The sequence below is a fragment of the Salvelinus alpinus genome, chromosome 21, assembly GCF_045679555.1.
Source record: "Salvelinus alpinus chromosome 21, SLU_Salpinus.1, whole genome shotgun sequence".
Classification (NCBI taxonomy): Eukaryota; Metazoa; Chordata; class Actinopteri; order Salmoniformes; family Salmonidae; genus Salvelinus; species Salvelinus alpinus.
In genome coordinates this window covers 23,856,952-23,884,566 of record NC_092106.1, presented here as the reverse complement: position 1 = coordinate 23,884,566, position 27,615 = coordinate 23,856,952, and the positions used below count along the sequence as shown (strand labels likewise).

Sequence of the window (27,615 nt, the reverse complement as noted above, 5' to 3'; positions counted from 1 at the left end):
AAATTGTTGGATGTTGTGTTCATATTTTTGTTCAGTCTATGTTTTGTTGTACACTAAAAGCCTTGTTTGTTTCCTGTAGGGCCACCGTATATTAAGTCACCACCAGAGAACATCACTGTCAACATATCCCAGAATGCACGCTTCACCTGTCAAGCAGAGGCGTATCCTGGAAACCTGACCTACACCTGGTTTTGGGAGGAAGATAACGTCTACTTCACTAAGAAGTAAAGTTATAATCGAGATCGTGTTTCTGTTTGTCTGTGTACCTTCCCTTTGGTCTTTGAGTCTTTTCCACCCTGTGATCTTAAAGTATTTTGTATAGTGTCTTGTTGTATTTACGGATTCCAGACCCTGTCCTGGTGTTGTGAATTTGAATGTGTGTTTGTTTCTGTGTGTGTATGTGTGTGCGTGCCTACATGTCTGCGTGCCTGTGGGACTGTGTGTGTGTGGGACTGTGTGTGTGCTGGTGCCCTGTCATGCTGTGGTCCGGCAGCAGTAAGAGAGGACCTAGCAGGGGCTGTCTGGACCACACCAGCCGGGTTAGCACACTCTGATGACAATACCACATGCCTCTTATTCTTTAGTAATGATCTGAAGCAGGAGCTCTGTCAGACTCGCCTCTTTAGTTCAGTGATGGAGACATTTTAGAAAAAACAAGTGACTGGGAGACCAAGTGTCTGTCTGGGTGAATCAACCTATCAGAGAGTCCCTTAGAAAGAGGCCCATCTAAAATTGTTTTCTGAAGGCCTGGAAAAAGACTGTGCATAATCAACCCAATGATGAGACACTACTATCCTAGTTGGGCTGCTTACAATGTTTGGTCTATCCTGGGAGCCAACAGTCTATCACAAGAGGGTATCTTTGGTCTAGTCATAAGATTTATTTACTCAAATATATACAATGAATAGTTTAGATTAATTCATAGTTTAGATGAGAATATTCCCTCTGCTATTTCTTTTGCATAATGTCCTCTCAAATATTTATTGAATGAACATGGTGTGCAGTGGGTTTGTTCTTTGTTTGAACACAGCGGGAATAGAATATCTGCCAGTGTACTCTTCATGAGGGTAATTCATTTAAAGTGGTAGTGAGAGAGAAAACACGAGGGCTGCAACATCAGGTGATTGTGAAAATTAGGGGATTTATTTGACATACAACTCCTCCATCTTTTGGAACCTTTTCAGCATTTGACCAAATGCTGCTCTCTCATGGCAGACTTGTGTAATTGCATTAATGCAGCCCCCAGTGTGTGAGTGTGTCTATGCTATGGCATGTTCGATAACTGTCTGCTTCCTCTCGGCAGTGACCTGAAAAACCGAGTCCGCATCCTCATTGACGGAACCCTCCACATCTTCCGGGTGAAACCAGAGGATGCTGGGAAATACACCTGCAGCCCAAGCAATAGCCTTGGAACTCCACCGTCAGCATCAGCACACCTCTCTGTTCAGTGTGAGTGTTACCATGGCGATGGAGGGAGGGATAGGGGGAGGGGCAGACGAGGCTGGCTGTATTGGAACAGGAGGAGAAACAACAGTATCACAGCCTGCATAGTGGCAGCCAGAACACTGCTGCTGTACAGTATTGTCATTGGTGATGCAATACCATATATATCACCCTGCTGAAACTTTTCCACCCATGGCTGAATTTCAGATAGTCCTACTGCTCATCATCTTGGCAGGGCCTCTCTCATCACCATATTCTTAGCATTTTTTCCTGTCTATGATTCCAGTCTCTGAAGTGTTGATTATCTTTCATTGCTAGACAGTGACAGAGACTGTCTGCTAGTCTCACCCCATAGCATGCTGCTCAGTCTGTCGTTCTCCCCTTAGAGAAAAAGTCCTGGTCTTCTCAGTGTGCCGGACTGAATTGAAACGGTGACCTTTTAGGTCATCTGCTACTATATGTGGAAGGGAAATGCCACAAGGCCAGACGTTTTTTTTAATCATCAGTCTAAGCATGTTTGTTACTATGCTAATTCCCTCTGAAGTCGCTGGTCATTGATCTCTGTGTTGAGAGAGAGAGAGAGAGAGAGAGAGAGAGAGAGAGAGAGAGAGAGAGAGAGAGAGAGAGAGAGAGAGAGAGAGAGAGAGAGAGAGAGAGAGAGAGAGAGAGAGAGAGAGAGAGAGAGAGAGAGAGAGAGAGAGAGAGAGACGACTATGACTGCTTTCTCTGCTACACTGCACGGCAAGCGGTACTGCACGGCAAGCGGTACCGGAGTGCCCAGTCTAGGACCAAAAGGCTCCTTAACAGCTTCTACCCCCAAGCCATAAGACTGCTGAACAATTAATCAAATAGCCACCAGACTATTTACATTGACACCCCCTCCATTTGTTTTGTACACTGCTGCTACTTGCTGTTTATTATCTATGCATAGTCACTTCACCCTTACCTACATGTACAAATTATCTCGACTAACCTGTACCCCTGCACATTGACTCGGTACCGGTACCCCCTGTATATAGCCTCGTTATTTTATTTTTGTTACTTTTTATTATTTTTTACTTTAGTTTATTTGGTAAAAATGTTCTTAACTCTTCTTGAACTGCACTGTTGGTTAAAGGCTTGGAAGTAAGCATTTCACGGTAAGGTCTACACTTGTTTTATTCTGCTCATGTGGCAAATAAAGTTTGATTTGATTATAAAATTTAAAAAAATCAATGGTTTCATTACCGGCCAAACTTATTATAGGAGAAGTGAAATTGTGATTTAACAGTTTCAGACTTATGCTCCAGTCTATTTTCACTGAAACCATCTCCTGTCCATATGCACAAAACCTTGTGCTCTGTCGTCTCTGACCTCTAGTCTCTGACCCTCAGACCCTGCCCGTGTGCTCAACATGCCCTCCATCATATACGTTCCACGGAAACTTCCAGGGGTCATCCGCTGCCCGGCGGACGCCAACCCGCCGGTGATATCAGTGAAGTGGGAGAAAGATGGCTACCCTCTCAGAGTGGAGAAGGTCAGTCTCAGTCTGCCATCCGTGGGGGCCTCTGTCTGTCTGGACTGATGCTGATTACACCTCATTCACCATAACAGCTGTTCAAAAAGCATACCAGATTACGATTGCTGATCTAGGATCCCTTTTAGGTTTTCCACCCTACTGAATACGATTATATGGACACGGAGGACCTGATCCTAGATCAGCACTCCTTCTTTAACACGTTTTGAATACAGGCCTTGACATGTTGTAGAGAATATTGCATCCATGTGATGTTGAGTGTAGCTCCTCTCTTCTGTCCCAGTACCCCGGATGGAGCCAGGCACCGGATGGGAGTATCCGGGTGGCGGAGGCCACAGAAGACTCCCTTGGCACCTACACTTGTATGCCTTACAACACCCTGGGTACAATGGGCCAGTCTGACCCGGCCACTCTGGTGCTAAAGGTACTGGTACTGGAAGAAACCTCTGACCAAATGTGATATGTGTAGTCTTCTCTCCCCCCTTTTGGTGAGACTTGTTGTGAGACTTGGTCTGTGACATTGTGTGTGTGTTGGCCCGGCCCACAGGATCCCCCCTACTTTAACGTGAGGCCTGGTGGGGAGTACCGCCAAGAGGCTGGTAGAGAGCTGGTCATCCCCTGTGCTGCCTCGGGAGACCCTGAGATACCAACCATCACCTGGAGGAAGGTATGAAACCACGCTACAGCTGGGAATAGTCTGGGTAGAGAAACATGGAATATTCTAACTTCTTTTGTAATATGACAGACTAGTCCCAGTGAACTGTCTGTGTGTGTGTGTGTGTGTGTGTGTGTGTGTGTGTGTGTGTGTGTGTGTGTGTGTGTGTGTGTGTGTGTGTGTGTGTGTGTGTGTGTGTGTGTGTGTGTGTGTGTGTGTGTGTGTGTGTGTGTGTGTGTGTGTGTGTGTGTGTGTGTGTGTGTGTGTGTGTGTGTGTGTTCAAGGTGGGGAAGCCCAGCAAGAGTAAGCACAACATCCTCCCAAGTGGCAGCTTACAGTTCCTGTCCCTCAGCAAGGAGGATCATGGGGAATGGGAGTGTGTGGCCACCAATGTGGTCACCAGCATCACTGCCAGCACGCGCCTCCTCGTCATCGGTACTGTCCTCTGTGACCTCATAACCCTCTGTCCCCATGCGTGTCTGATGATCCTAGTCATAGGTACCGTCCCCCTGTGTTTTCTCAGCTCTTCAGGGTTCAGAATTTCAGGTAATCTGAATTGAAGTGGATTTGACAGCAACCCTGCAGCTCTCTGTTTCCATTCATGATAGTCCTAACTGTACTGTATGTATACTGAAGTACTGCTTAGACATTCATGATGACCCTAGTCCCAGCTGTACTGTATGTATACTGAAGTACTGCTTAGACATTCATGATGACCCTAGTCCCAGCTGTACTGTATGTATACTGAAGTACTGCTTAGACATTCATGATGACCCTAGTCCCAGCTGTACTGTATGTATACTGAAGTACTGCTTAGACATTCATGATGACCCTAGTCCCAGCTGTACTGTATGTATACTGAAGTACTGCTTAGGCATTCATGATGACCCTAGTCCCAGCTGTACTGTATGTATACTGAAGTACTGCTTAGACAAGGGACTTGCTTGTGCGTGTTTACAGTAAATATGAGTAACAAGCATTTCTCAGGACTCTCACAGTCATACACCCTAGCTGGCACCTGCCCAAGTGTCCCCTCACTGGAGTGACAGGTGACATGTCAGAGGTGCTGAGTATGGAGTGGACAGATTTGACGTTTCTGACCATAGTGGTTAGGACAGCAGGTCTCCTTTTAATACCAGTGAAAGGTGCTGGGTCTTGGCCACACAGCTGGGGGCTGGGATGGTGATGGTCTGGCCAAGCCATAGACCTTCACTCCCCTTCACTTCACCATTGGTCAACAACACCTGACATTACAGCACCTGACATTACATTAATTAGCCAATCAAATAGGCCATTCACAGCCATTGTAGGCAGTTGTATACTGTAGAGGACTGTGAATGGTAATGACAGCACAATGTACATTATTTGACTTAATAGGACACATTTTTGGACAATGATAGTGATTCTGAGTGAGATGGCTTTTTATACATTGAGAAAACAGCTGTTATGGGAATAACACACCTGACACAAACTGTGGTTATTGAAGGATTGTAGAATGGTGATCCTAACCTTCACCATACTGTACACATAGACCTAACAGATTGCTCTATCACTCTTTAGTGTGGGCCAGAGCAATATATAGTAGAGAGATATAGAGAGGTATACTGTAGATGGCTCTGGTATTAAATATGACGATCTCTTTTCTCTGACCTTCAGGCACCAGCCCACATGCTCCAGGCAACATTCGTGTGTTGCCCTCGGTGACCTCGGCCAATGTGTCCTGGGAGCCGGGTTACGACGGAGGCTTTGAGCAGACATTCTCAGTGTGGTATGGCCCAGTGTGAGTACTCCCAGCATGCTCTAGTCTACTATCACATCTTATACTCAGATTACAGCTGATTCCCCTAATAGAGGTGGGGGGACAGAGACTTTCGGGATTGATCAGCAATAGATATGTAGGGTTTAGGGCTCTTAATGTGACCGTATTACTGCCCCCCCGAAAATCACGAGTCATGACCGCATTCAAATTCCACGAAGCGCAACGGTATAAAGCACTGCATTGCAGTGCTATAGGCGTCACTACAGACCCGGGTTTGATCCCAAGCCGCGACCAGCCGCGACCAGGAGACCCATGAGGCGGCGCACAATTGGCCCAGCGTCGTCCGGGTTAGGGGAGGGTTTGGCCGGCCGGAATGTCCTTGTCACATCGCGCACTAGTGACTCTTTGTAGCAGGCCTGGCGCATGCACGCTGACTTCGGTCGCCAGGTGTACAGTGTTTCCTCCAACACATTGGTGCGGCTGGCTTTCGGGTTAAGTGAGCAGTGTGTCAAGAAGCAGTGCGGCTTGGCTGGGTTGTGTTTCGGGGGACGCACGGCTTTCGACCTTTGCCTCTCCCGAGTCCATATTGTCACGTTCTGACCTTAGTTCCTTTTTTATGTCTTTATTTTAGTTTGGTCAGGGCGTGAGTTGGGGTGGGCATTCTATGTTGTTTGTCTATGTTTTGTTCTGTAGGTAATTTTCTATGTGTTTGGCCTAGTATGGTTCTCAATCAGAGGCAGGTGTCAGTCGTTGTCTCTGATTGGGAGCCATATTTAGGTAGCCTGTTTTTCATTGTGTTTTGTGGGTGATTATTTTCTGTTCTGTGTTTTGCTTCACCGTACAGGACTGTTTGTTTGTCGTTTTATTGTTTTTGTTCAGTGTTCAGTATTCTTATTAAAACAATATGGACACTTACCACGCTGCGCATTGGTCCTCCTCTTCTTCCACCCACGACGAGCGTTACACATATGGGAGTTGCAGCGATGGGACAAGACTGTAACTGCCAATTGGTTATCACGAAATATGGGAGAAAATGGGGTAAAATAAATAAAGAAATAATAATTATAATTCCACTGGACCGTTTAGTCACGATAACTAGGCTTCTCCAAGCTCTGATGCTGCTGATGGTCCTTAGAAACATACCAAACTTGCTAACTGCCTGGTACTCAGCACTCTATTGTCCCTCTAATCACTCTGACATCAATGCAAATGTATTCAAAATTTTAATCAAACACTTCATGAAAGAACATTAACTCGTGTTGCGCAACATTTCTATAGCATATGCAATTGCGTGAGACAACAGATTTTTGATGGCCTCTATTAAAAATAGGATCCCATCAGCTTTCTATAGGCTAAGCCTACTATATTTATTTCTCACCTTTCCTAATATTAAGCACATTGCTTACCTTTACAACAGGAGTACAGTCTACCTGGCTGGCATGAAAATGAACCACAGGAAAAGCGTCCTCCATTCGCTATTTAAGTGCATAGATGACATGTATTTTTTCCCCTGCCCCTGTTTCAAGACAAGTGCATGACAATGGTCCATTCTAAATCAAAAGAAATTTCACATATATATTATTTAGTATATGTAAAGACAAGATTAAATCAAGAATAGTCTGATGGGTGACAATATTAGCCACTAATACACAATCACTTGTGAATTATATATGATCACTTGTGAATGATGCTCAGCTAGTCTAAGGTAAGAAACAGCACATGCCTTTTTTTGTGTGACTTTTTCAAATCATAGTCACACACCTCATGTAGCCTAGGTTTGTATCACAACTAAAGTAGCCAAATAACTTCTTAAAATGAAGAACATTAATCCTCTTTACAATCTAACTGGCATACATAGGCGGCGCGTGAGTGTCAAGTTTGGGAAGATAATTTTCACCATAAATATTGACCTTTATAATAAAGCATTACATGCATAATCGCTTTTGTGGTCACTTTTGAAAATGGTGTTTTCACACTTATACTGCCCATGTGCGCATTGCTGCACTTATAATGTGAAGAAATAGCCTAATAGTTTATCAACATTTTAAGCTAAAAGTTCTGATCTGTTGCATATGCTTGTAAAAGTGTTTTTGATGCTAGTGGTTGTATTAATTTGGGATCTATCGCATCCCACAACTGTCTCAGAGTATGTTTGGAATGATTTATTGCACAGAAGGACAAGTTGACCAACAGAATAGGTACATTTTTGTACTATGGGAGATAGTAGATTGACATAAGCTAGTGCTTTTGCTGTTCAATAGGCCTACTCATCTTGTTGGCTGACAGAAAGTAAATGTGGACAGTTCTTCCAACATCTTCAGTATGCACCTCGGGATTTGATAAGGACGCTCGCAGTTGTGTCCCCAATGTACTGTATCTGTCTTCACTTATAGCCTGTGAGAAGAACCCGAGATGCTGTGAGGGACCCGATCACGTGACGGGCATTGGCTAATAAGAATTTAGATATCTGAGTGAGCCATGTGAGTGAGAGGTGCTTCGGAGCACGCAGCCAGGAGAAGGGAATTAGAATGATTATATTCAGCCCAAGGGCACAACGGCCACTGGCCGCAATAGGCATGGATATTTTTAGGGGGCATTACGGCCACACAAAGGGGATGCCCCCGGGAAATTCGAGGCATTACCAGGTGCTTGTCAAATTGTGAATGAGATACTGATGAAGTGTGTGCAGCCTGCGCAAAAAACAAAGCAGAGATCATGTCTTTCATGCGATTTTTTTCACATCATCATTAGAGACGCATCATGCAGCCTTAGAATGTATTACAAATCTAAACATATAGGCCAACCTTTGTATTACAACTAAAGTTTCCTAAATAACTCTAAATTAAGCATATAGGAGAACCTGTTTCTTTGTTAACCGCCCAACACAGAATAGTACACAATCATAGTATAGTACACACAGAATAGCCGCATGTGCACACTCCCTCAAATCATTTAGAGAAAATATCCTTTCTATTTTATTCAGCTTTGTTCAATTGTGTTCTTCATACTATAAAATTATATAAAATAATGCCATGGAATTCTAAGCAAATCTTGTCTGCTAAATGAACTAGTGAAGCCCACAGCCAAATGGCATAGCCAGATCAACACCTAACATAAGGACAACTCAGAGTATGCTATTCTGTTTCTTCATATCATGTTTCTTCATATCATGTTTCTTTAGACCTGTCTAAAATAGATAATGGATTAATGTGATGGTGTAGGCTATAATAAATGCATTTATTAGGCTTTTTAAAATGTAGATGTCTGCATCAGTGGCTTGTAGCCTATGTGTGAAAGCCAGGAGATGCTGAATAGGTTTATGTTAATTAACATGAGAACACCAGTTATTTGCTTGACAATCACCGGCTGCCAAAATTTCATGACCACCCTAGTAGGGATCTGATTTGTTGTCAAGAAGAAAACCTATTGATAATTGAATTACATGAAATACTGCAACAGTATCCAGGGGGAAACATATTATCTTCAACAGGCAAGTTTTACAATGCACAATGCTAATGGTTTATTACTCAGTACTCCAGTAATGTTACTCTCAGTTATTCAGTATATGTATTTACAGTATTTGCATTGTTGAAGAGTAGGGCATACAATAAATCACCGAAGATGCATAATTCATGTGTTTGTTTATTAAAGGTGTCATGGGATGTAATGGAAAGACATTGCAGAAACATTCTATTAGGCAACATCCACGAGGTGCCATAAAATCACCATTATCATTTTATGTACATGTCTGCAGTCATAAAGCCATTCTGTGTTGAATGGGGGCTGTGTGTGAATTAATCATCTGATAGAAGTGGTGCTTTTGGCAGTTTAATATTAACAGCCATTCTCATCCATCTCTCTGTCATGGCCTGATGGCACTTAATGGAAATGTGTTGACTGTAATATTAAACCATGTGCTTTGAGGAACATTGCATATGAGTGGAGGCATCTCTTGTGTACTAAAATAATGAATTACTTTGTACAGAGAGCTGTTACTCATAAATGTATGAGTCAAAGGGATCTAATTACCTTTAGTTAAGATTACAGATATGATGACTGTGAGGAGGACATTAAATAGAGTAAAACATAGCCTAGTAACACTGTGACCCATTGCCTGTGTAGTTTGACAGAGGCACACTACATAAGACTGGCTATCTGAGTGTTACCAGAATGGCCCATTGACCTTATAGTCGGGTGCAGGTTAGTTAGTATTGATAGCTCTCTCTGTGTTTCTGTCCCCCAAGGTTGAAAAAGGAGAATTTTGGCCCCCATGACTGGCACTCCATGCCGGTGTCGGGGTCTCAGACGTGGTTGGTGGTGCCGGGGCTGGAGCCCAGGACAGAATACCAGTTCAGCGTCCTGGCACAGAACAAGCTGGGCACAGGCCCTTTCAGCGAGGTCGTGACTGTTAACACAGTAGGTAAGTGGCACCAGCACCAGAACAGCTGCCTACACTAGACTGATACTGTATGCCTATCCTATAGATACAGTGCCGTATTCAGACCCCTTGACTTTTTCCACATTTTGCTACGTTACAGCCTTATTCTAAAATAGATTAATATATTTTTTTTCTCAGCAATCTACACACAATACCCCATAATGACAAAGTGAAAACAGGTTTTAATAAATGTTTGCAAATTTATAAACTTGATTGGAGTCCACCTGTGGTAAATTCAATTGATTGGACATGATTTGGAAAGGCACACACCTGTCTATATAAGGTCTGACAGTTGACAGTGCATGTCAGAGCAAAAAACTATTAAAACAATACAGGAGAGCCGCACACTCTAGGAGCTCAGATGCAAAAATGTAATGTCCAACGTTTCGACAGACAAGCTGTCTTCATCAGGGTATAATGACAAACACTGCGGGGTGACTCATTTATATAGTGTTAAAAGACACGTGTCTGTAATAATGGCCGGGTGTGGCCTGATATCATTGGTTAATTCTCATATATTAAAATAGCATACAAAAAACATAAATGGATAACGTACGATCATAGATACAATTTGTCTACATAAGCCTACAAACATTTACAAAAGCAAAATCACAATAATCACAAGAATGGCTTCAGATCAAAGTCTACGTTGAGACCGAAGGGAGCAAGGCTCTTTAAATTAGAAATCCATGTTCGATGCTAATATAACGTAGAGACAAAATCGAGTGGTTTGTTTCCAAAAAGTGGGCCGCAACTGGGTAAGTCGAGTTTTTGCACCCAATGGTGCTACGATGCTCCGAGGTTCGTACTTTTAATTCGCGCTTTGTTTTACCCACATCATTTTTACCACAAGGACAAGTTGTGAGATAAATAACTGCCTTAGTGGAGCACATGATAACACCTTTGATTGGTATCGGTTTCCCTGTTTGGGGGTGTTTGAAGGATCTACATTTGTAAGTGCCATTGCATTAAGCACATCCATTACACTTGTAGTTTCCATCCAGTAGGGGCGCAAATAGACATTGTGCAGGAGGGATATCTTGGGGTGGTAAATCAGTAAATCTGAGTTTACCAATTGATCTCTGAGATTTCTGCCCTGCGAGAATACGACCAAGGGAAGGTCCGAAAACACATTACCGATACTATCATCGGACCTTAGAATGTGCCAATGTATGTGAACAATTCTCTTAACCAAGCCATGAGGTCGAAGGAATTGTCTGTAGAGCTCTGAGACAGGATTGTGTCGAGGCACAGATTTAGGGAAGGGTACGTAAAGATTTCTGCTGCATTGAAAATCCCCAAGAACACAGTGGCCTCCATCATTCTTAAATGGAAGAAGTTTGGAACCACCAAGACTCTTCCAAGAGCTGTACGCCCGGCCAAACTGAGCAATCGGGGGAGAAGGGCCTTGGTCAGGAAGGTGACCAAGAGCCCGATGGTCACTCTGACAGCGCTCTAGAGTTCCTCTGTGGAGATGGGAGAACCTTTCAGAAGGACAACCATCTCTGCAGCACTCCACCAATCAGGCCATTATGGTGGAGTGGCCAGATGGAAGCCACTCCTCAGTAAAAGGCACATGACAGCCCACTTGGAGTTTGCTAAAAGGCACCTAAAGGACTCTCAGACCATGAGAAACAAGATTCTCTGGTCTGATGAAACCAAGACTGAACTCTTTGGCCTGAATCCCAAGCGTCATGTCTGGAGGAAACCTGGCACCATCCTTTCAGTGAAGCATGGCGGTGGCAGCATGCTGTGGGGATGTTTTTCAGAGGCAGGGACTAGGAGACTAGTAAGGGATCGAGGCAAAGATGAACGGAGCAAAGTACAGAGAGATCCTTGATGAAAACCTGCTCTAGAGCGCTCAGAACCTCAGACAGGGGTGAAGGTTCACCTTCCAACAGGACAATGACCCTAAGCACACAGCCAAGACAACACAGGAGTGGCTTCGGGACAAGTCTCTGAATGTTCTTGTGTGGCTCAGCCAGAGCCCGGAGTTGAACCCGATCGAACATCTCTGTAGAGAACTGAAAATAGCTGTGCAGCAGCGCTCCCTATCTAACCTGACAGAGCTTGAGAGTATCTGCAGAGAAGAATGGGAGAAACTCCCCAAATACAGGTATGCCAGGCTTGTAGCGTCATACCCAAGACGACTCGATGCTGTAATCGCTGCCAAAGGTGTTTCAACAAAGTACTGAATCAAGGATCTGAATACTTATGTAAATGTGTTATTTCAGTTTTTATTTTGAATGAATTAGCAAACATTTCTAAAAACCTATTTTTGCTTTTTCACTATGGGGTATTGTGTGGAGATTGATGAGGGGGGAAATTATTTAATACATTTTAGAATAAGGCTGTAACGTAACAAAATGTGGGAAAAGCCATTGGGTCTGAATACTTTCCGAAGGCACTGTACATAGAATAGACTCTTTGTAATGCATGTTTCTTTTTAGATAACTCTATAGCTTATGTTACGCCTTAACTTGAAGCACAACTGATTTGTATTGAGATGTTTGCACATCAGTGTGTCATGTTGATTCTGTAAGCTCACAATATCATTGACACTACTGCTCTCTAGTGCCATCTTGTAGAATGCAGTTTGTAATTGCTCTTACCATCTTCCATTTTTCTCTGATTGATTACATGTGAATGTACAGTATGGGTTTGTTATGACTGTTTGAATAGTATGAATTGGTTAACTTCCTTCTTTAACGGGTCTGTTCTCTTGACCCCTTAGTGTCTCCCCTGAGTACCCCTGAACCACAGGTGCTTCTTACTCCACCACGGTGCCTCACAGCCAATCGCACACAACACGGCGTCCTGCTCACATGGCTCCCGCCAGCCAATCACTCCTCGCCTGTCGACCGCTACATCATGGAGTTCCGTCTCGGGGAGAGGTGGGAGGTCCTCGATGATCTGATCTCTGCCGCTGAGACTGAGCTGATGGCCAGGGACCTAGTCCAGGTAAAGGGCCATACATACCTCAATGTATAAACAATGCTGTCTGTTTATAGTGACAACTGCCGATGTGTAATGACTGTTCATTACAGTGTCATAAACTGTCGATAAGATAATAATGAACACTTTATGAATTACTAAATCCTTTTAAGTATATGTAAAGTGTTACCTCTATTATTTTGCAGATGGCAGTTGTTTTGGGGTAATGACACCTTTATTTTGAGACAATGGTTATGCTGAGGTGAATTGGACTGTGGTTGTGTTATGTGTGTGGAATGGACAGTGGAGGAGTGTGTTGTCTTGTGTCCCTGACAGGAGTCCTGGTATGAGTTCAGAGTCATGGCCGTCATGGACGACCTCATCAGTGAGAGCAGTAATGTGGTGGGAGTGTCCAGCACAGGTAAGTGTTACACCTAATATATTACACACCTCAATTCAGAATTAGATTTAGAGAATATTCTATAAATATTCCCAGATAGCTACAATGAAATAGAATATTTCATATTCTGCTAATATGTCACTCCATTAAATCCATTACTTCCATGAGATTGGTGAAGTTCATGATTTGAAGGTGAAGTCCATTTCCACCGCCCCATTTCTGAACCCCTGGGTACCTCTTCCGCCTCAGATCCCTTCCCCCCTACGGAGGTGACTGAAGAGGGGTTGGCGCTGCCCGTGGTTGCGGGCGTTGTGGCAACCATCTGCTTTCTGGCGGCTGCGGTGCTCTTCAGTACTCTAGCAGCCTGCTTCGTCAACAAACAGCACCAACGCAAACTCAAACGCAAACCAGGTATGCTTGCACTTCTTCTAACTTCTGTTTAATTTCTACTGTCCTTTCTCTGGTCTTGGTTGTAATCTCTAAATCTCTGTTTTGTCTCTTCTAAGACCCTCCCCTGTCTGTAACACACTTCAGGAAAAGCATTGACTCATCGTAAGTACTAAAAACAAAAAGAGAGTTTAAGAGTTTAAAAAATAGGAGCCAATCTTTTGAGCTCATATGCCAATTCACAATGCAGTGTCACTGGATTAAATTTAGATGCAACATCAACTCGTCTTTACCTGTTATAAGGGTTATTGTTATGGTCTCTGTTCGTTTCACTCCCGTTGAGAACCATCTGTCAGGGCAGGGTAGCTTTGCTAGGACATGAGTATAGTTTGAATGTACACGATATATACAATGTATGTGAACATCCCTTCAAATTAGTGTATTAGGCTATTTCAGCCACACCCGTTGCTGACAGGTGTATAAAATAGACCACACAGCCATGCAATCTCCATAGACAAACATTTCCAGTAGAATGGCTTTACTGAAGAGCTCAGTGACTTTCAACGTGGCACCGTCATAGGATGCCAACTTTCCAACAAGTCAGTTTATAAAATGTCTGTCCTGCTAGAGCTACCCCGGTCAACTGTAAGTGGAAACGTCTAGGAGCAGCAACGGCTCAGCCGCAAATTGGTAGGCCCCACAAGCTCACAGAACGGGACCGTCGAGTGCTGAAGCGAGTAGCACGTACAAATCGTCTATCTGCTGTTGCAACACTCACTACCGAGTTCCAAACTGCCTCTGAAAGCAACGTCAGCACAATAATTGTTTGTCAGGAGCTTCATGAAATGGGTTTCCATGGCCGAGCAGCCGCACACAAGCCTAAGATCACTATGCGCAATGCCAAGCGTCTGCTGGAGTGTTGTAAAGCTTGCCGCCATTGGATACTGGAGCAGTTGAAATGCGTTCTCTGGAGTGTTGAATCACGTTTCACCATCTGGCCGAATCTGGGAAGAATCTGGGTTTGGCGCTTGCCAGGAGAACACTACCTGCCTGAATGCATAGGGCCAACTGTAAAGTTTGACAATTCATAATATGGGGCTGTTTTTCATGGTTTGGGCTAGGCCCCTTAGTTCCAGTGAAGGGAAATCTTAACGCTACAGTATACAATGTCATTTTAGACGATTCTGTACTTCCAACTTAGTGGCAACAGTTTGGGGAAGGCCCTTTCCTGTTTCAGCACGACAATGCCCCCGTGCACAATGCGAGGTCCATACAGAAATGGTTTGTCAAGATCGGTGTGGAAGAACTTGACTGGCCTGCACAGAGTACTGACCTCAACTCCATCGAACACCTTTGGGATGAATTAGAACGCCGACTGCGAGCCAGGCCTAATCGCCCACATTAGTGCCCGACCTAATGCTCTTGTGGCTGAATGGAAGTAAGTTCCTGCAGCAATGTTCCAACATCTAGTGGAAAGCCTTCCCAGAAAAGTGGAGGCTGTTATATTAATGCCCATGATATTGAAATGAGATGTTCGACAAGCAGGTGTCCACATACTTTTGGTCGTGTAGTGTATATTGTGTGTATGTAAAGGGTTTGGAGAGAGGTCTATGTTAAAAGGAATTGGATGTTTTAACTTCTTGGAATATCTAGATGGTCAAGTGAATGAAAATGGCATTATAGGGGACTTGGCAGGGACTTTTATATCAGACTAGTGAAGTATGGTCCTCTTGTGACGCCATGATGGTCCCTCCTGTGTTGTGTGGAGGTTTGGCTTAGTTGACAGATGACCGTGGCCCATGCCGTTTGTGTGTCTCCCACCGCAGGCCTCCTCTCACCCCCTTGCCAGGGGTAGAGCCCTGCTGGGACGCACCAGCCAGGAGCAGCTACATGCCCCCACCAGCCAGCTCCCTGTGAGTGCTTAGCTGCTTGCACCATGCCACAGTGTGTGTTGTGCTGCACTACGCTATGCTGGCTTGGCTGCATGGATAATATATGCATTTATAGATTTGATTTACTTAGTGCTCTGCTGGCCTAACTGCATGCACAGTATACTGTATATGCACCATATAGGGATTTGTGTTTGCATTGGCTCAGCTGCATGTACAGTACCGTGTATATGCACTATAGTTGACTGTGTAGTTTACAAATCAAATCAAATCAAAGTTTATTTGTCACATGCGCCGAATACAACAGGTGTAGACCTTACAGTGAAATGCTGCTCCTGGTGTGTGGCAAATAGAAAAAAAGGCCTAGTTGGAAGTCATCTGTGTTTTTCTTATGCCACAAAAGCATTTGTCCCCAACAAGACAAATGGCCCTCAGTTTTTTGCCCAAGAGCGAGTTAAAGAATATCTGTGAGACGGTTGTCATGGCTGCTTGGTAATGGTTCCTCTCTCATACTGTCGCCGTGGCTAAAGTCATTAGCTTCAATGCTAGCAGAATGCACTGGCTACTATCATAATGCAGGGGTGGAACACAAATAAAACAGGTGTATTTGCTTTGACATGGTGCTATGGCTTTGGATTTTCTCATCTGTCTAGCATAGTAGTGATGCATACTGTGGATAAATGCTATTTTACTGTGCACAATTAGGCTGTTTATTGATTAATAACTGCTGTTTAATGGGTTCATTATGAAGCCATCATGTTTGAGTGTCTGTCTCTGTGTTGGTTGTCTCTGACAGGCTGTCCTCTGGGAAGATCAGTCCAGAGAGCTCCCCTCCCGCCTCGCGGCCCCAGTCCCTGTCCTCAGATGGGGCCCACGGCCCGGGCCTGTATGTCAGGAGACTGCCCAGCCCTCAGAGAGACAAGGACAAAGAGCTCTCCTTCTACAAGAAAACCAAGCGTGCTATAGCCAGCAAGAAGTACAGCGTGTCCAAGCACGAGGCAGAGGTCACCAGCCCTATCGAGCTGATCAGCCGCGGTCCCGACGGCCGTTTCAGCATGGCCAGCCCGCCATCAGCCCACCGCCGCATCCAGGGCTTCCCATTCGCCGAGGAGTCCGACATGTATCCTGAGTTCCGGCAGTCCGACGAGGAGAATGACTTTGACTCCGGGCCCCTGCCCCCGATCATGGCCACGCTCCGACCACAGCTCTCCCCAACATCCTCCAGCCTGGAGTCCACGCAGCCCCCCAACTACAGCCCCCGCCTCCACAGGCCCATGGAAGGTATGAGCTTTGTGGAGGGCAGTGGGCATCATGCTGCAGGGCAGGCCCCAGCCTCCCGCTACAGGCACTTTCCCCAGGTCCCCTTCTATGGGTATCTAGGCCGCGGTGAATCGGGGATTCCGCCACCTTTTTACATGCCGGACATCAGTCCGCATAGCTCCGCTCTGTCTTCCCCCCCAGGCACTGCTGACGGGGGGCCCTACGGTTATCCCTCCATCCCAGAGGAGAGGGAAGAGATGGAGCTCCATCATCAGTACACTTCCTCTGGCCATTCCCTCCCACATCCACACAGCCCTCCCCCTCGCTCCCCTCGCTCACCTGACAGCTGGCAGCCTCACGAGTTCCCCTTCCTGGGTCTAGAGGGGCCCCGCTTCATTTATCCACCTCATCATCCCTTACATCATCACCAGGACCTTCCCGACCCTCCACCGTACCCCCCTCTCCACTCTCTCCCCCCCAGCCGCCTGCACCTCCCCAGCCCTCGGCTCCTGCAGTTGGAGGTCCCCATGGCTCCACAGGGCAGAGACCAACCCCCAGGCCCTCCAGCTAGGCGCTTAGCTATGCAACAGGCCCAGAGTCTCGGCCAGCTCAGACACACATCCCATGGTGTGGGTGTACCAGTGTTGCCTTACCCTGACCCATCAGCCCGTGCAGGGAGCCCAAGCACAGCCCCTAGCAGCAGCCCCCAGTCCTGGCTCAGCCCGAGGTCAGGGCGTAGGACAGACCCCTCCCTGCCCCCGCTGGTCCTCCAACCCTCCCGCCTCTCCCCCCTCTCCCAGAGCCCCCTTAGCACCCAGCCAGGTTCCCCAGATATCCTAGTCCGCCCACCACCCCACCCCAGCATCCTCCGCACCTCCCGCTCTCTGGAGATGCCTGAGATCACCCTGCACCCCCAAGCCACCGTCAGTTTCTCCCGAAGGTCCTCCCTGGCCTCCTCCCCCACCCAGGGCCAGCAGGGAAGCCGCAGGCCCAGCCCCAGTTACCGTCCCCACATGTCCTATGCTTCTACAGCAGCCAGTTACCCCTCCCAGTCCCCTTCTCCCCCCTTGGAGAGCAGGGATGTGTTCGGGCAGTGGCCGTCCCAGAGGAGGACAGAGGAGGAGATGCTGCCCTCAGAGCCCTCCCAGCTCCAGATATCCGCCTCAGGGTAGGTGACCTACACCGGTCCGGCAGGGACAGCAACGCACTAACTAACGAACATAACAAACTTCTCCAACCTGGGCACTCAATTCTAAATGTATCCCCAGTTTATAGAATATTACTTAATGTTTTACTTTTGGCATACCAAGAATGCATATTTAGGCTTTATATGCAGCAAGCATGTATTTGCATTTGGCACACATTTGATCAGTCATAAACAAGTTATTTATTCAAATGTTGTCAATATACCCATTTGAATCAGGGCAAACTTTTTCACATAAAAAGTCCTGATTGACACATTTTGTAATTTAACCCTAGAACAAAGACACATCTGAAGATATTGATATTGATCTTTGAGTTCTGTAATTATTATTATAAGATATTTTTGTTTTTCTCTGTATGGGAACTCATTCATTTTAGGAAGAAAAGGTGATTTGTAACTGCCATAGTTCACAGAAAATACTGTTTGCTAAAGAAAATGTTGGCAGAAAACCTAACCAAATATTTTTGTAAAACGTTACAATTGCATTAAGGTGTAATCTGCAACAAAGGATTTCAGGTGGAAGACATATGGGAGCACGTGCTACACGAAATAATTAACTAGCATATACCCTGTTTTTTATTGATTGAAAAGTCTGAATCCTAGTGTAGTGAGATAATAATTATTCTTACATGTTTGATTTTCTTGTATTATTGCCCACCTATGACTTCTCATCAGAGGCTTTCCTGTTTTTTAACTGGTGGTAAATGATACTGTAGCTAAACTAAAAGATTACGATTGAGTGAGACCTACACTTTAACTTTAAAGGTTGAGTGCCTTCTACCGCTCAAATGAAATATGAAATGTACAAGGTATCAAAATTATTTTCACGATATTCATCATCATTATTGGTCAGATAAGCTTTCTATTTCAGGAATGATTTTCACACATTTGAAGGCCAAAGCAGATTTTACTGCACCTCTGAGGTTTATGGCCAAACACCAATTTTTTTATAACCTGAGACCATTTGGACTACTTGATCATCTCTATTATTATATATTACACCAACATAGTCATAAAGTACATGCTCTGCAGGACAAGAAAAATACATACAAGAGAGCAATATACCTGAGGCGCATATAATTATCCCCTTTTGTCTGTATACCTACATGCTTCCCCCCTTCCTCCTCACACCCACCTCCTACCTTTCTGAATCCCAGGGATTGCCAGGTTAGCGTAAGCGGCCCTGCTCTTTTTCCACCCCTTTACAATGTCATGGTCATATGGGCAAGTATAGTGTAGGCCTGCTGGTTTGTACAGTGTGAGGGCTCAGGGGTCTTACCTCATCTGTTTTTGATTGATCTCAGCTATCTGGGCAGCGTTGTTGTGAGACGGTCCCCTACGCCGCAATAGGTAAGGGTCGGACCCATGTCTGAGAGGGGAGGCGTCAGCAGGGGAGGGCTCTTATCACTCTCTCCTTTAAAGGGGAATCGCTGACTTTGGTTTGAGCCTCTTTACTGGATTCAAGTTTGCTAGCTCTAATGCTAACTGCTAACATACAGGTTACATTTCCTACAGTTCTTTGGCACAACATGCCTGCTGTTGAGCACAGTGATTAGGCTGGTGAGCAATATTAGGAGCTGTTTAGGACTGTGGAGCAGTATTTGAAATACAGGCACGGTTTCCCTGCACAAAAAAAGCCTTGAATCAATAGAGGACCCAGATTACTGATAGACTGGAGTATTCCCCTTTAAAGTTTTGTTCCATGTGCAAAATGCCATGCATGCCTTCTCAAACTATCTATTTTTTGACTCAAACGAATAACAATATTTCTCAAGACTAAATTCTTCGTCACATTCGTCGTCTTAAGTGCTTTCGTTTCTGTCATGTGACTGTTTTTAATGGCCATTTCCTCTTCCTGTCATGTGACTGTTCTTTAACGGCCATTTCCTCTTCCTGCCATCTCCTCCCGTCAGCATGGTGAAGCCTCTGTACACAATGTTCATGTTGATGAAAGTGTGATGTACAGTGTTCATGTTTTATGGAAATGTACTGTATCTAACTAACTGTGGCCCCTGCACACAGTATTTTTGATTATGAAAATACTGTTGTATTTATCTAACGAGGAATGCTTTAATTCTCATATTTGTCTCCCCTTTCTGCTAAGGGCTCTCAATCTCTCTCTCTACAGTGACACTATGAAGGACACCACCTCTAAAGCTTTGTGTTCCTACAGTATGCCTTTTGAAACAATATGTTTTGGTAGAATCACTTGTCTTTACGTATCCTCGAGTCAGGTTTTGAAGCTGGTGTATTAATAAGTAATTTAATGGCAACAAACATTTAATCTCATGAACCTGAACGTAAATGTTTGGTGTTGATGAGATTATTTGGGGTCTTAGTATCATTATTTGCATCTTTCTATGATGGACAAAACAAATGTATTCATTATGAGGTAAAAGTATATTTAAAAATAGATTACTTTCTGTTTAAGGCTCATCAACGTGCCTCAATTTGACATGGATTTAAAATGAGCCAATGATAGAGACTGCTCATCTTTAACCCTTAAAAATATGTTCAGTATTAGGCAGAGTTTGAATGATATGTCACTCATAAAATGAAAATAATCCACATAGAGCTATCAAAAGAGGAGAATCCTCTTTGTTGCCCCACTCAACAAAAAAAACATAGATTCTCACTGTAGAGAAAGAGGAGCAACTCAGTAACTATAAAAACGGGAGCCTTTCTTCTGAAAATTGTTATTACAAATACAGTATAGAGATTATTTTCATTTTATGGGTATCTGAAAGTGACAAAATATTGACATATTCCGTCATAATTTTTTTGAGAATTAACCCTGTTCATGCCATAGTATCTTATTAATTCCTCACAATCTGAAGCCTATGAATTTCTCACCAAATCATCAGTTTATTTATGGTTCAATATTACAGAGCCTTTCGGAATCAATGTCCTCCTGACTCCCCATCTAACTAATCACTGAGAGGATAGCGTCCCCTGGTGGTGAGTTAATGTAAAGCATGTGTATTGTGCCTGTCTCCTCCTCTTTCTAGGGAACCTCTAGGTGCGTCTAGTGATCCTGCTGGGTCTGAGAGCTTACAGTCACTGCTACACCACTGTATTACTAAAGCCAAGAGAGTGGCTGCCAACACCAATAACAACTCCACTTCCAGGAGAAGAACAGGTCAGTCTCTGAACTAAAGAATATGCCACTGTTAGAAGAACCAAAAACAACAGCATTTAGTGAGTTCCTTGTAGCCTGGTCTCAAATTTGTTTGTGATGTAAAGCCAAATCCTATCGTTGTCATGCCTATGTAACTACCATAGTTGTTGGCTTTACAACACTAGTATGGTCTGGGACCATACTAAATGCCTCTCTGTTGTATCCTCAATAACACTACCTCTCCATCCCTAGGTGTGTCTCCCTCTCAGACCCAGCAGCAATCCCAGACCCCCTCGGCTCACAGAGAAGATCTCTACCTCCACAGGAAGAGGAAAAGGCAGAACAGGAAGAACCCATATCTCTTTTTAACCTCCCTCCTGCGCCGCAGCAGACGCTCTGAGGAGGACCAGGCGGCCATCCTAGCCAGTACAGACTCAGACGGGCCCAACTACAGGACTCCCCACTGACCACTGACCAGTATGTTCACTACTGTCACTCACAGACAGATCAAGCCATGGGTGGCAACTACATTGACCCGCCAACCTAGATCTCCCTATAACTCCCATACAGAAATTATGATAATCATGTGATTAATTCCATTCAGCTTTTGGCAGTGGGTAACCTGTCTCTAGCGTTTTCCAAATAATTTTGAGACAAAATAAAGATGTTTTCCGTGTCTCCCCGAGGATAACGTTGTTAGGCTCACCAGATAAAACATCTGTAATGTAAATACATAAAATAATGAAAAAGGGGACAATATCTCCTATTGTAGTAAAATGCATTGATCTAAATAATTCACAACACCTTAAAAGTCCCTGGTCATTGAGGAGTCTATCTGAGGTGTTACAGTGACACAGTGGACTAAACCTGGTGCGTTCCTTAGACAAGGACCTCAGTCCTTTCCTACAATTCAAAAAGTGTCAGTATCTAACACAGGGTACTTATCGCAAAATATACCTCAGAGTAAGTGCAGAATTTCTGTAATTCTATTGGACAATACCTATTTTACATGATTTTTCAAATGAAATGTATGAAAGAAATGGTATATAATATCATTCACTTCACACATGAATTGGATGCTATGGCCTGAAGTCTGATTTTCATCTGCTTTTAATATTGAGCCCAATCTGCATATTTTGCTTAATCCCAAAAGAACATCATCCAATACAAGGCGTGGTATGATATTGGTATATTTCAAATCACTAAAAGACTTGTCCTCACTCTCTTGCATTTAACCATGTGATCACACCCAGTAAAGGTGAGCCCATGTTCTTCTTGCTAAGACATACAGTAACTTTGTGTTCAAGAGGCCAAATGTACACTTGATAGGGTGAGGACAGAAAACGGGTGAGAAAATGTGATAAATGTGTATACAGTGTTTTTCATTAATATGGAGGAAACCTCCAGTCATTTGTGGAGTATGGCACATCTCTAGGTGCCTTGTTCGCCTTTTCTCTCTTGTTTTTGAAAAGTGAATTAACTGCCTTTTCCTTCGCCTTCACGCATTCTCTCTCTCTCTGTTGGGACTCATGATAAGCTCCAGTCTGACCTGTGGACTGACTCTACTTTTTCTGCCAAGGACACCTAGCTGTGAGTAAGGGGCACTGAAGGTGTATTACTCTGGTTCTTTTTTTCATCTTGACTGTGTATATTCTACTAATAGAACAGACCTATAATAACAATTAGTGATTATGATGACAGTGTTAATCATTTCAGGTTTCAAACTGTGGTAATGCTATAACATAGATATAAAAAAAATCACAATTTAATCAACATTTAAATGTAAAAGGTACAGAAGTAGTTATTATGCAGAAAGTGAAACTTGCCACTGATGTTCATATTTCAAAACAGCTGTAATACGGAATACTGTATTGAAAGATCTGATTGCTGTTGCTTTATTAGGCGATTTTAACAAGTGGGCTTGTTAGATGACAAGTGACAACATTTGGGTTACATTAATTAAACTCAAAAGGTGGGGTGGCTGTCTCGACTCTCAACTGTTTATCTCTAGCAACGGTATAATATTACCTGCTAGCTATTTCTCTGTATGTTTATTCATTTTAACACTAACCGATAATGAATGTATGTTTTGCTGTACAGGAAGTGACTATCCTGATGTCATAGTACAACGGATGACCTGTCGCATGTGGTGGTATTAAGTTTAGGTTTAATTGGCTAGTTGGCTAGTTGGCACAATAGGTTGATTTGATTTATCACACAAGGTTAGCTGGTTAACCAAGGATGGGTTCAACCACTCTTGGTTGAATTCTTTCCTTTACACTGATGGTTAATGTTATCATTTTCTTCTCACCCTGTAAACTAGACCTATTAGAGAGCTTTACGCTTACACACTTACAAGATGAATCACTGGAAGAAATTGACATTTTAAACCAGTTGTCTGATTTGGAGTCACTTTTATCTTTATTGATAGCAATTCAGGAGTTGAACTAGACATAAGAACTCTCTGAATGTATGTTAATTGAACCCCTCTGCTTGCTATAGAATATAAATCAGTGATCAAAACATCAACTTTATCTGCCCTCTTCACTCACTCCAACCTATTTTTTTTTGATTGGTGAGATAGTGACGATTTTGTGGAATTAAGTTATTTGAAATTGATACATCAACGTGCATATTCCAAGAATTGGTTATATGTAAGATATGGGGGAAATCTATATTCATAATGTATACATGGTGTGTACTGTATTTGTGAAGATGAAACAGAATTATGTTCATTATGCTTGAGTACAAAAATAGAGAGACAGATTTAAAGCAAGTTAATATTAAATGTGATGAAATTATTTGCTTTAAGGCTTTAAGTGGACAATATTTATAAAACATCTTAAGGTGCTTCATTTGTCATATTTTCGGAGACATTATTTTACATTTATGGAAAAGTAAATGTTAGCACAGAACAAATGTTTTATTGTCATGTGGGCCTGTTGGCTGCACAAGTTCAGTAGTATTTCTTCTGTTGTATAGTATGTGAATGAATACCAATTTGAAATCATCAACGTGTCGTTGCTGGACTAAACCTTATCTGAAACAGAACACTTTCACAAGCACACAGGTAGATTCACTCATGATCACTTGCCTCCAGATGTCCAAAGTATGAGAGAAACAAAAGAGAGCCACAAACAATCTAATAGTTATGGGGTACTGTATGTGCTGCAACCGAAGTCGTGTTTACATTAGCTAGAGATGACGTACGTGCTACTAGGACGTAGTTGCTTTCAACATTATGACTTGGTGCTATGTTTAACTCTGTGGTGCTGTAGATCAGAGCCCTACTCTCTTGAAGTCCTCTGTGTTTTACCAACTCAACTAGTTCCATCGTTGTAAGTCCTATTAATAAACTAGTGTGATTGGCAATGAGCAAATTGTATTGATTGTGGAATCAGATAGTGGCAATAGATAGTGTGGTGACATTCAAAAAATACATCAAAGAGACTTAGAATAATGTAGCAATGGAACAATAGTTAGTTTCCGTCTCTGTTCCAGCCTCTGTCTGTGCTTCCAGGGTTCCCTCTCCAAAGTGTTTTACTTGTGTTGAAGGGAAGATATAATACCCAGATTAGATGGGGAAACCTACGTGGTGTGAAGTTATTTATCAGTACTTTTGATCCGTATTAAATATGTAACAGCAGACAGGGGAGGGAATCTGAGCCCATGATCAGGGCATGAGAAGGTCATTCTACACTACACACTTCCTACATGTCAAAACTATTTTTGATGGACAACACTGTTTTCAAGCACACTACTGCAGGGGCATAACCTTCTTATGTGATTTCTCTCCACTGTTGTCATAAAGTCTCCTATTGGGAGACAGTATTGTACAGTATAGCCAATAAGAGTATTCATCAAACAGCGTTTGTATTTAAGCTGATTCTTCTCGTATGTTTTGGTAAAGGTATTGCTGACACATTCTTCATATAGACTTTTACTAATGTATGTAGTCTTCCGGGCTCTCTTGCTTTTTCAACAACAAAAATACATACCGTATGTAAGAGGGCTGCTTTGGAGGTACAGATGTAGGATCTTAATTTGAGCCAATTTGCTACAGCAGGAAAATAAACCTGCAGCAAGAGAAAATGTGAATTATTATAGTGATTATAATTAATGGACATTTTTGTAGGGGCTGATATATTTTTCTTAAGGGAAAATCAAGTCTGAAATGTCAAAGTGGAAATTACAAACTTCAGAAGCCTTTTTAAACCTCAAATACACTACAAGTATGAAATATCATGCATTGCAGGAAAGTTCTCCTGCAACAGGGCGATCAAATTAAGATCCTGTACTCTTAGATCAACTTTTATTTTGTGTTTTTCTGCTTAAAGGCTTTTAGTGCATAAGTAGGAGCTGGTATGATTATACTTAGAGCAAATTTGATTTAACTATATTTATCTTGCATGTAGAGACAATACAAAAGAGCCTATTCAGCAATCAGTCATAAACTTTCAACCTGGTTGTGATCAGACAGAAAATGGAATATGTAGTATTTTCTATGTTCTCTGTTTTTCCATGTGTACCAGCACTGAGGAAATAGAATGTATTATTACTGTACAATAAGTGCTACATCTTTGACTGTTTTAACTAATGCTCCTCATCCTCAAGCCAGTAGTGCTTAAAGGAAGAATATGTAGTCATGTCATAGCATATTTTCATCCATTGAGGCATGTGCGTGTGCTGTACATCACGTTTACATTCTATATTTTATGTTGACATCTTCTGTGCATAATCTGTTTCAATATGCCTTTTTCAACTGAAACAATTGATCTATATCAGACTGTTCATATGTAAATATTCCAAAGCAAAAACATGAAACATATTTTACTTTTTGTCTATTTTACAATGATAACCTGCGGATCATTTGGAGCCTCATCATTCAGTTATGTTTGATTGACATCAGGAATTATTTTACACTTAACTTTTATGTGAGCAATTAACTCATCTACTGTATGGTGCTGTACCAAAGCCTTATGTAAAATACTAGTCTGTGTTGATTTTCTCTTTTGCCACTGTTGTCCAGGGAATTCAATATTGTCTGGGATCACGTGTTGCTCACTTCATGTTCAACTGCCATGGAATTTCTTCTTCAAAATAAACCCTGAAGAAAAAGCATAAACGCACTGGCCTAATACCACCAGTGGCTTCTAGAGAATAGGTGACAAAGGCTTATGACCTGTGGCATAGGCTCAAGACAAAGTGGCATACGTTTATTAAAAAAGGCATTGGCAAATTTGTTGTATCATTGGCTCATGAGCGGTTTGTGACATAGACATACAGCATGTTCTATGATGATCCATGGCATGCCAATAATAAGTGGAAAGCAGCGTTGCGTTCATGTCCATCATGTGTCAATTTCCAACGCTTAGTCCAATGTAATATTTTCCTCTTAAATTTTTGTATTTTGATATAATAAAAATCTAAAACGTGCTTATGTATGTGCTTGCGTTATTTTTGTATCAACAAACTAAAATGGAACTTCTGTCTGAACTGTAGAGGTGTAGTTTCAACTACTTGACACAAGGTGTGAGTGTTGGATAGAGAGCCAGACACCATGGTTGGGGGCTAGATAATAAGTATTTATTTAGAGTATTTATATATATTATTGTAAAGCTATCTAGTCAGATGCATACAGTTCATACAATTGGTATATAGTGGGTTATAGAAAAGTCTGACCATACAAAGTACTGTAGGCCTATATGAAATGAAGATGATGTTAAGTTGAAATCACTTCCACAAATTGCTAAGAGGGATTCTTTCCACTTACAGTATGTAACAATAAAGTCTTGTTCAACTACAATGTGAAACCTGGCACATCAGTCATGAGTCTAGTGTTGAGATAACTCCACCACCCAATGACTAAACTGGAGAGATACTGACAGTGAATGAGGTATGTCATCACAACACATTGGCCTTTGCACTCATGTTCAAATTCCTCTCTGGCTTGGCAAAAACAAATCACTTTCTGTCTGCATATACACTGAGTATACCAAACATTAGAAACACCTGCCTTATATTGAGTTGTACCCCCCCCCCCCCCCCCCCCACTTTTGCCTTAATTCATCTGCATGGACTCTACAAGGTGTCGAAAGCGTTCCACAGGGATGCTGGCCCATGTTAAAATCAAGTTGGCTGGATGTCCTTTGGGTGGTGGACCATTCTTGCTGCACACGGGAAACTGTTGAGCATTAAAAACCCAGCAGCATCTGGCACCTACTACCATACCCTGTTCAAAGGCACTTACATGTTTTTCTTGTTGCCCATTCACCCTCTGAATGGCACACATACACAATCCATGTCTCAATAGTCTTAAGGCTTTAAAATCCTTTGACCTGTCTCCTCCTCCTTCATCTACACTGATTGAAGTGGATTTAAAAGGTTACATCAATAATGGATCATAGCTTTCACCTGGATTCACCTGGTCAGTCTATGTGATGGAAAGAGCAGGTCTTTTTAATGTTTTGTCTACTTAGTGTAGCGTAAACATACAAGTCAAGTGTTTTGCCTTAGGCAAAAGACGTTTGGTCTCTTAGGCCTTATTGTTGATAGTAGGTACACACAGATGATGTCATTAGTATATCATCTGTGTTGAGTGTGTTGTTTATC

General features: G+C 43.0%; 1 protein-coding gene across 4 annotated transcripts in view; it reads left to right on the top strand.

Annotated features, from left to right (window-relative positions):
• Nucleotides 1-26,439, top strand: part of igsf9ba (immunoglobulin superfamily, member 9Ba) — a 90,341-nt gene extending 63,902 nt beyond the window's left edge. Inside the window, exons 6-21 of one of the 4 annotated variants that reach the window (XM_071357426.1) lie at nucleotides 80-224; nucleotides 1,304-1,449; nucleotides 2,817-2,959; nucleotides 3,243-3,383; nucleotides 3,507-3,626; nucleotides 3,899-4,049; nucleotides 5,271-5,394; nucleotides 9,618-9,793; nucleotides 12,546-12,772; nucleotides 13,082-13,166; nucleotides 13,395-13,556; nucleotides 13,652-13,697; nucleotides 15,359-15,445; nucleotides 16,218-17,849; nucleotides 20,894-21,024; nucleotides 21,256-26,439. In XM_071357426.1, coding sequence (XP_071213527.1) covers nucleotides 80-224; nucleotides 1,304-1,449; nucleotides 2,817-2,959; nucleotides 3,243-3,383; nucleotides 3,507-3,626; nucleotides 3,899-4,049; nucleotides 5,271-5,394; nucleotides 9,618-9,793; nucleotides 12,546-12,772; nucleotides 13,082-13,166; nucleotides 13,395-13,556; nucleotides 13,652-13,697; nucleotides 15,359-15,445; nucleotides 16,218-17,849; nucleotides 20,894-21,024; nucleotides 21,256-21,470 — 3,731 coding nt within the window. In that variant the 3' untranslated portion in view covers nucleotides 21,471-26,439. Of the gene's footprint in view, nucleotides 1-79; nucleotides 225-1,303; nucleotides 1,450-2,816; nucleotides 2,960-3,242; nucleotides 3,384-3,506; nucleotides 3,627-3,898; nucleotides 4,050-5,270; nucleotides 5,395-9,617; nucleotides 9,794-12,545; nucleotides 12,773-13,081; nucleotides 13,167-13,394; nucleotides 13,557-13,651; nucleotides 13,698-15,358; nucleotides 15,446-16,217; nucleotides 17,850-19,189; nucleotides 19,236-20,013; nucleotides 21,025-21,255 lie in introns of those variants that run through there. The other 3 variants (XM_071357428.1, XM_071357429.1, XM_071357427.1) reach the window with 3 other exon arrangements.
• The last annotated feature ends 1,176 nt before the right edge of the window (nucleotides 26,440-27,615 follow it).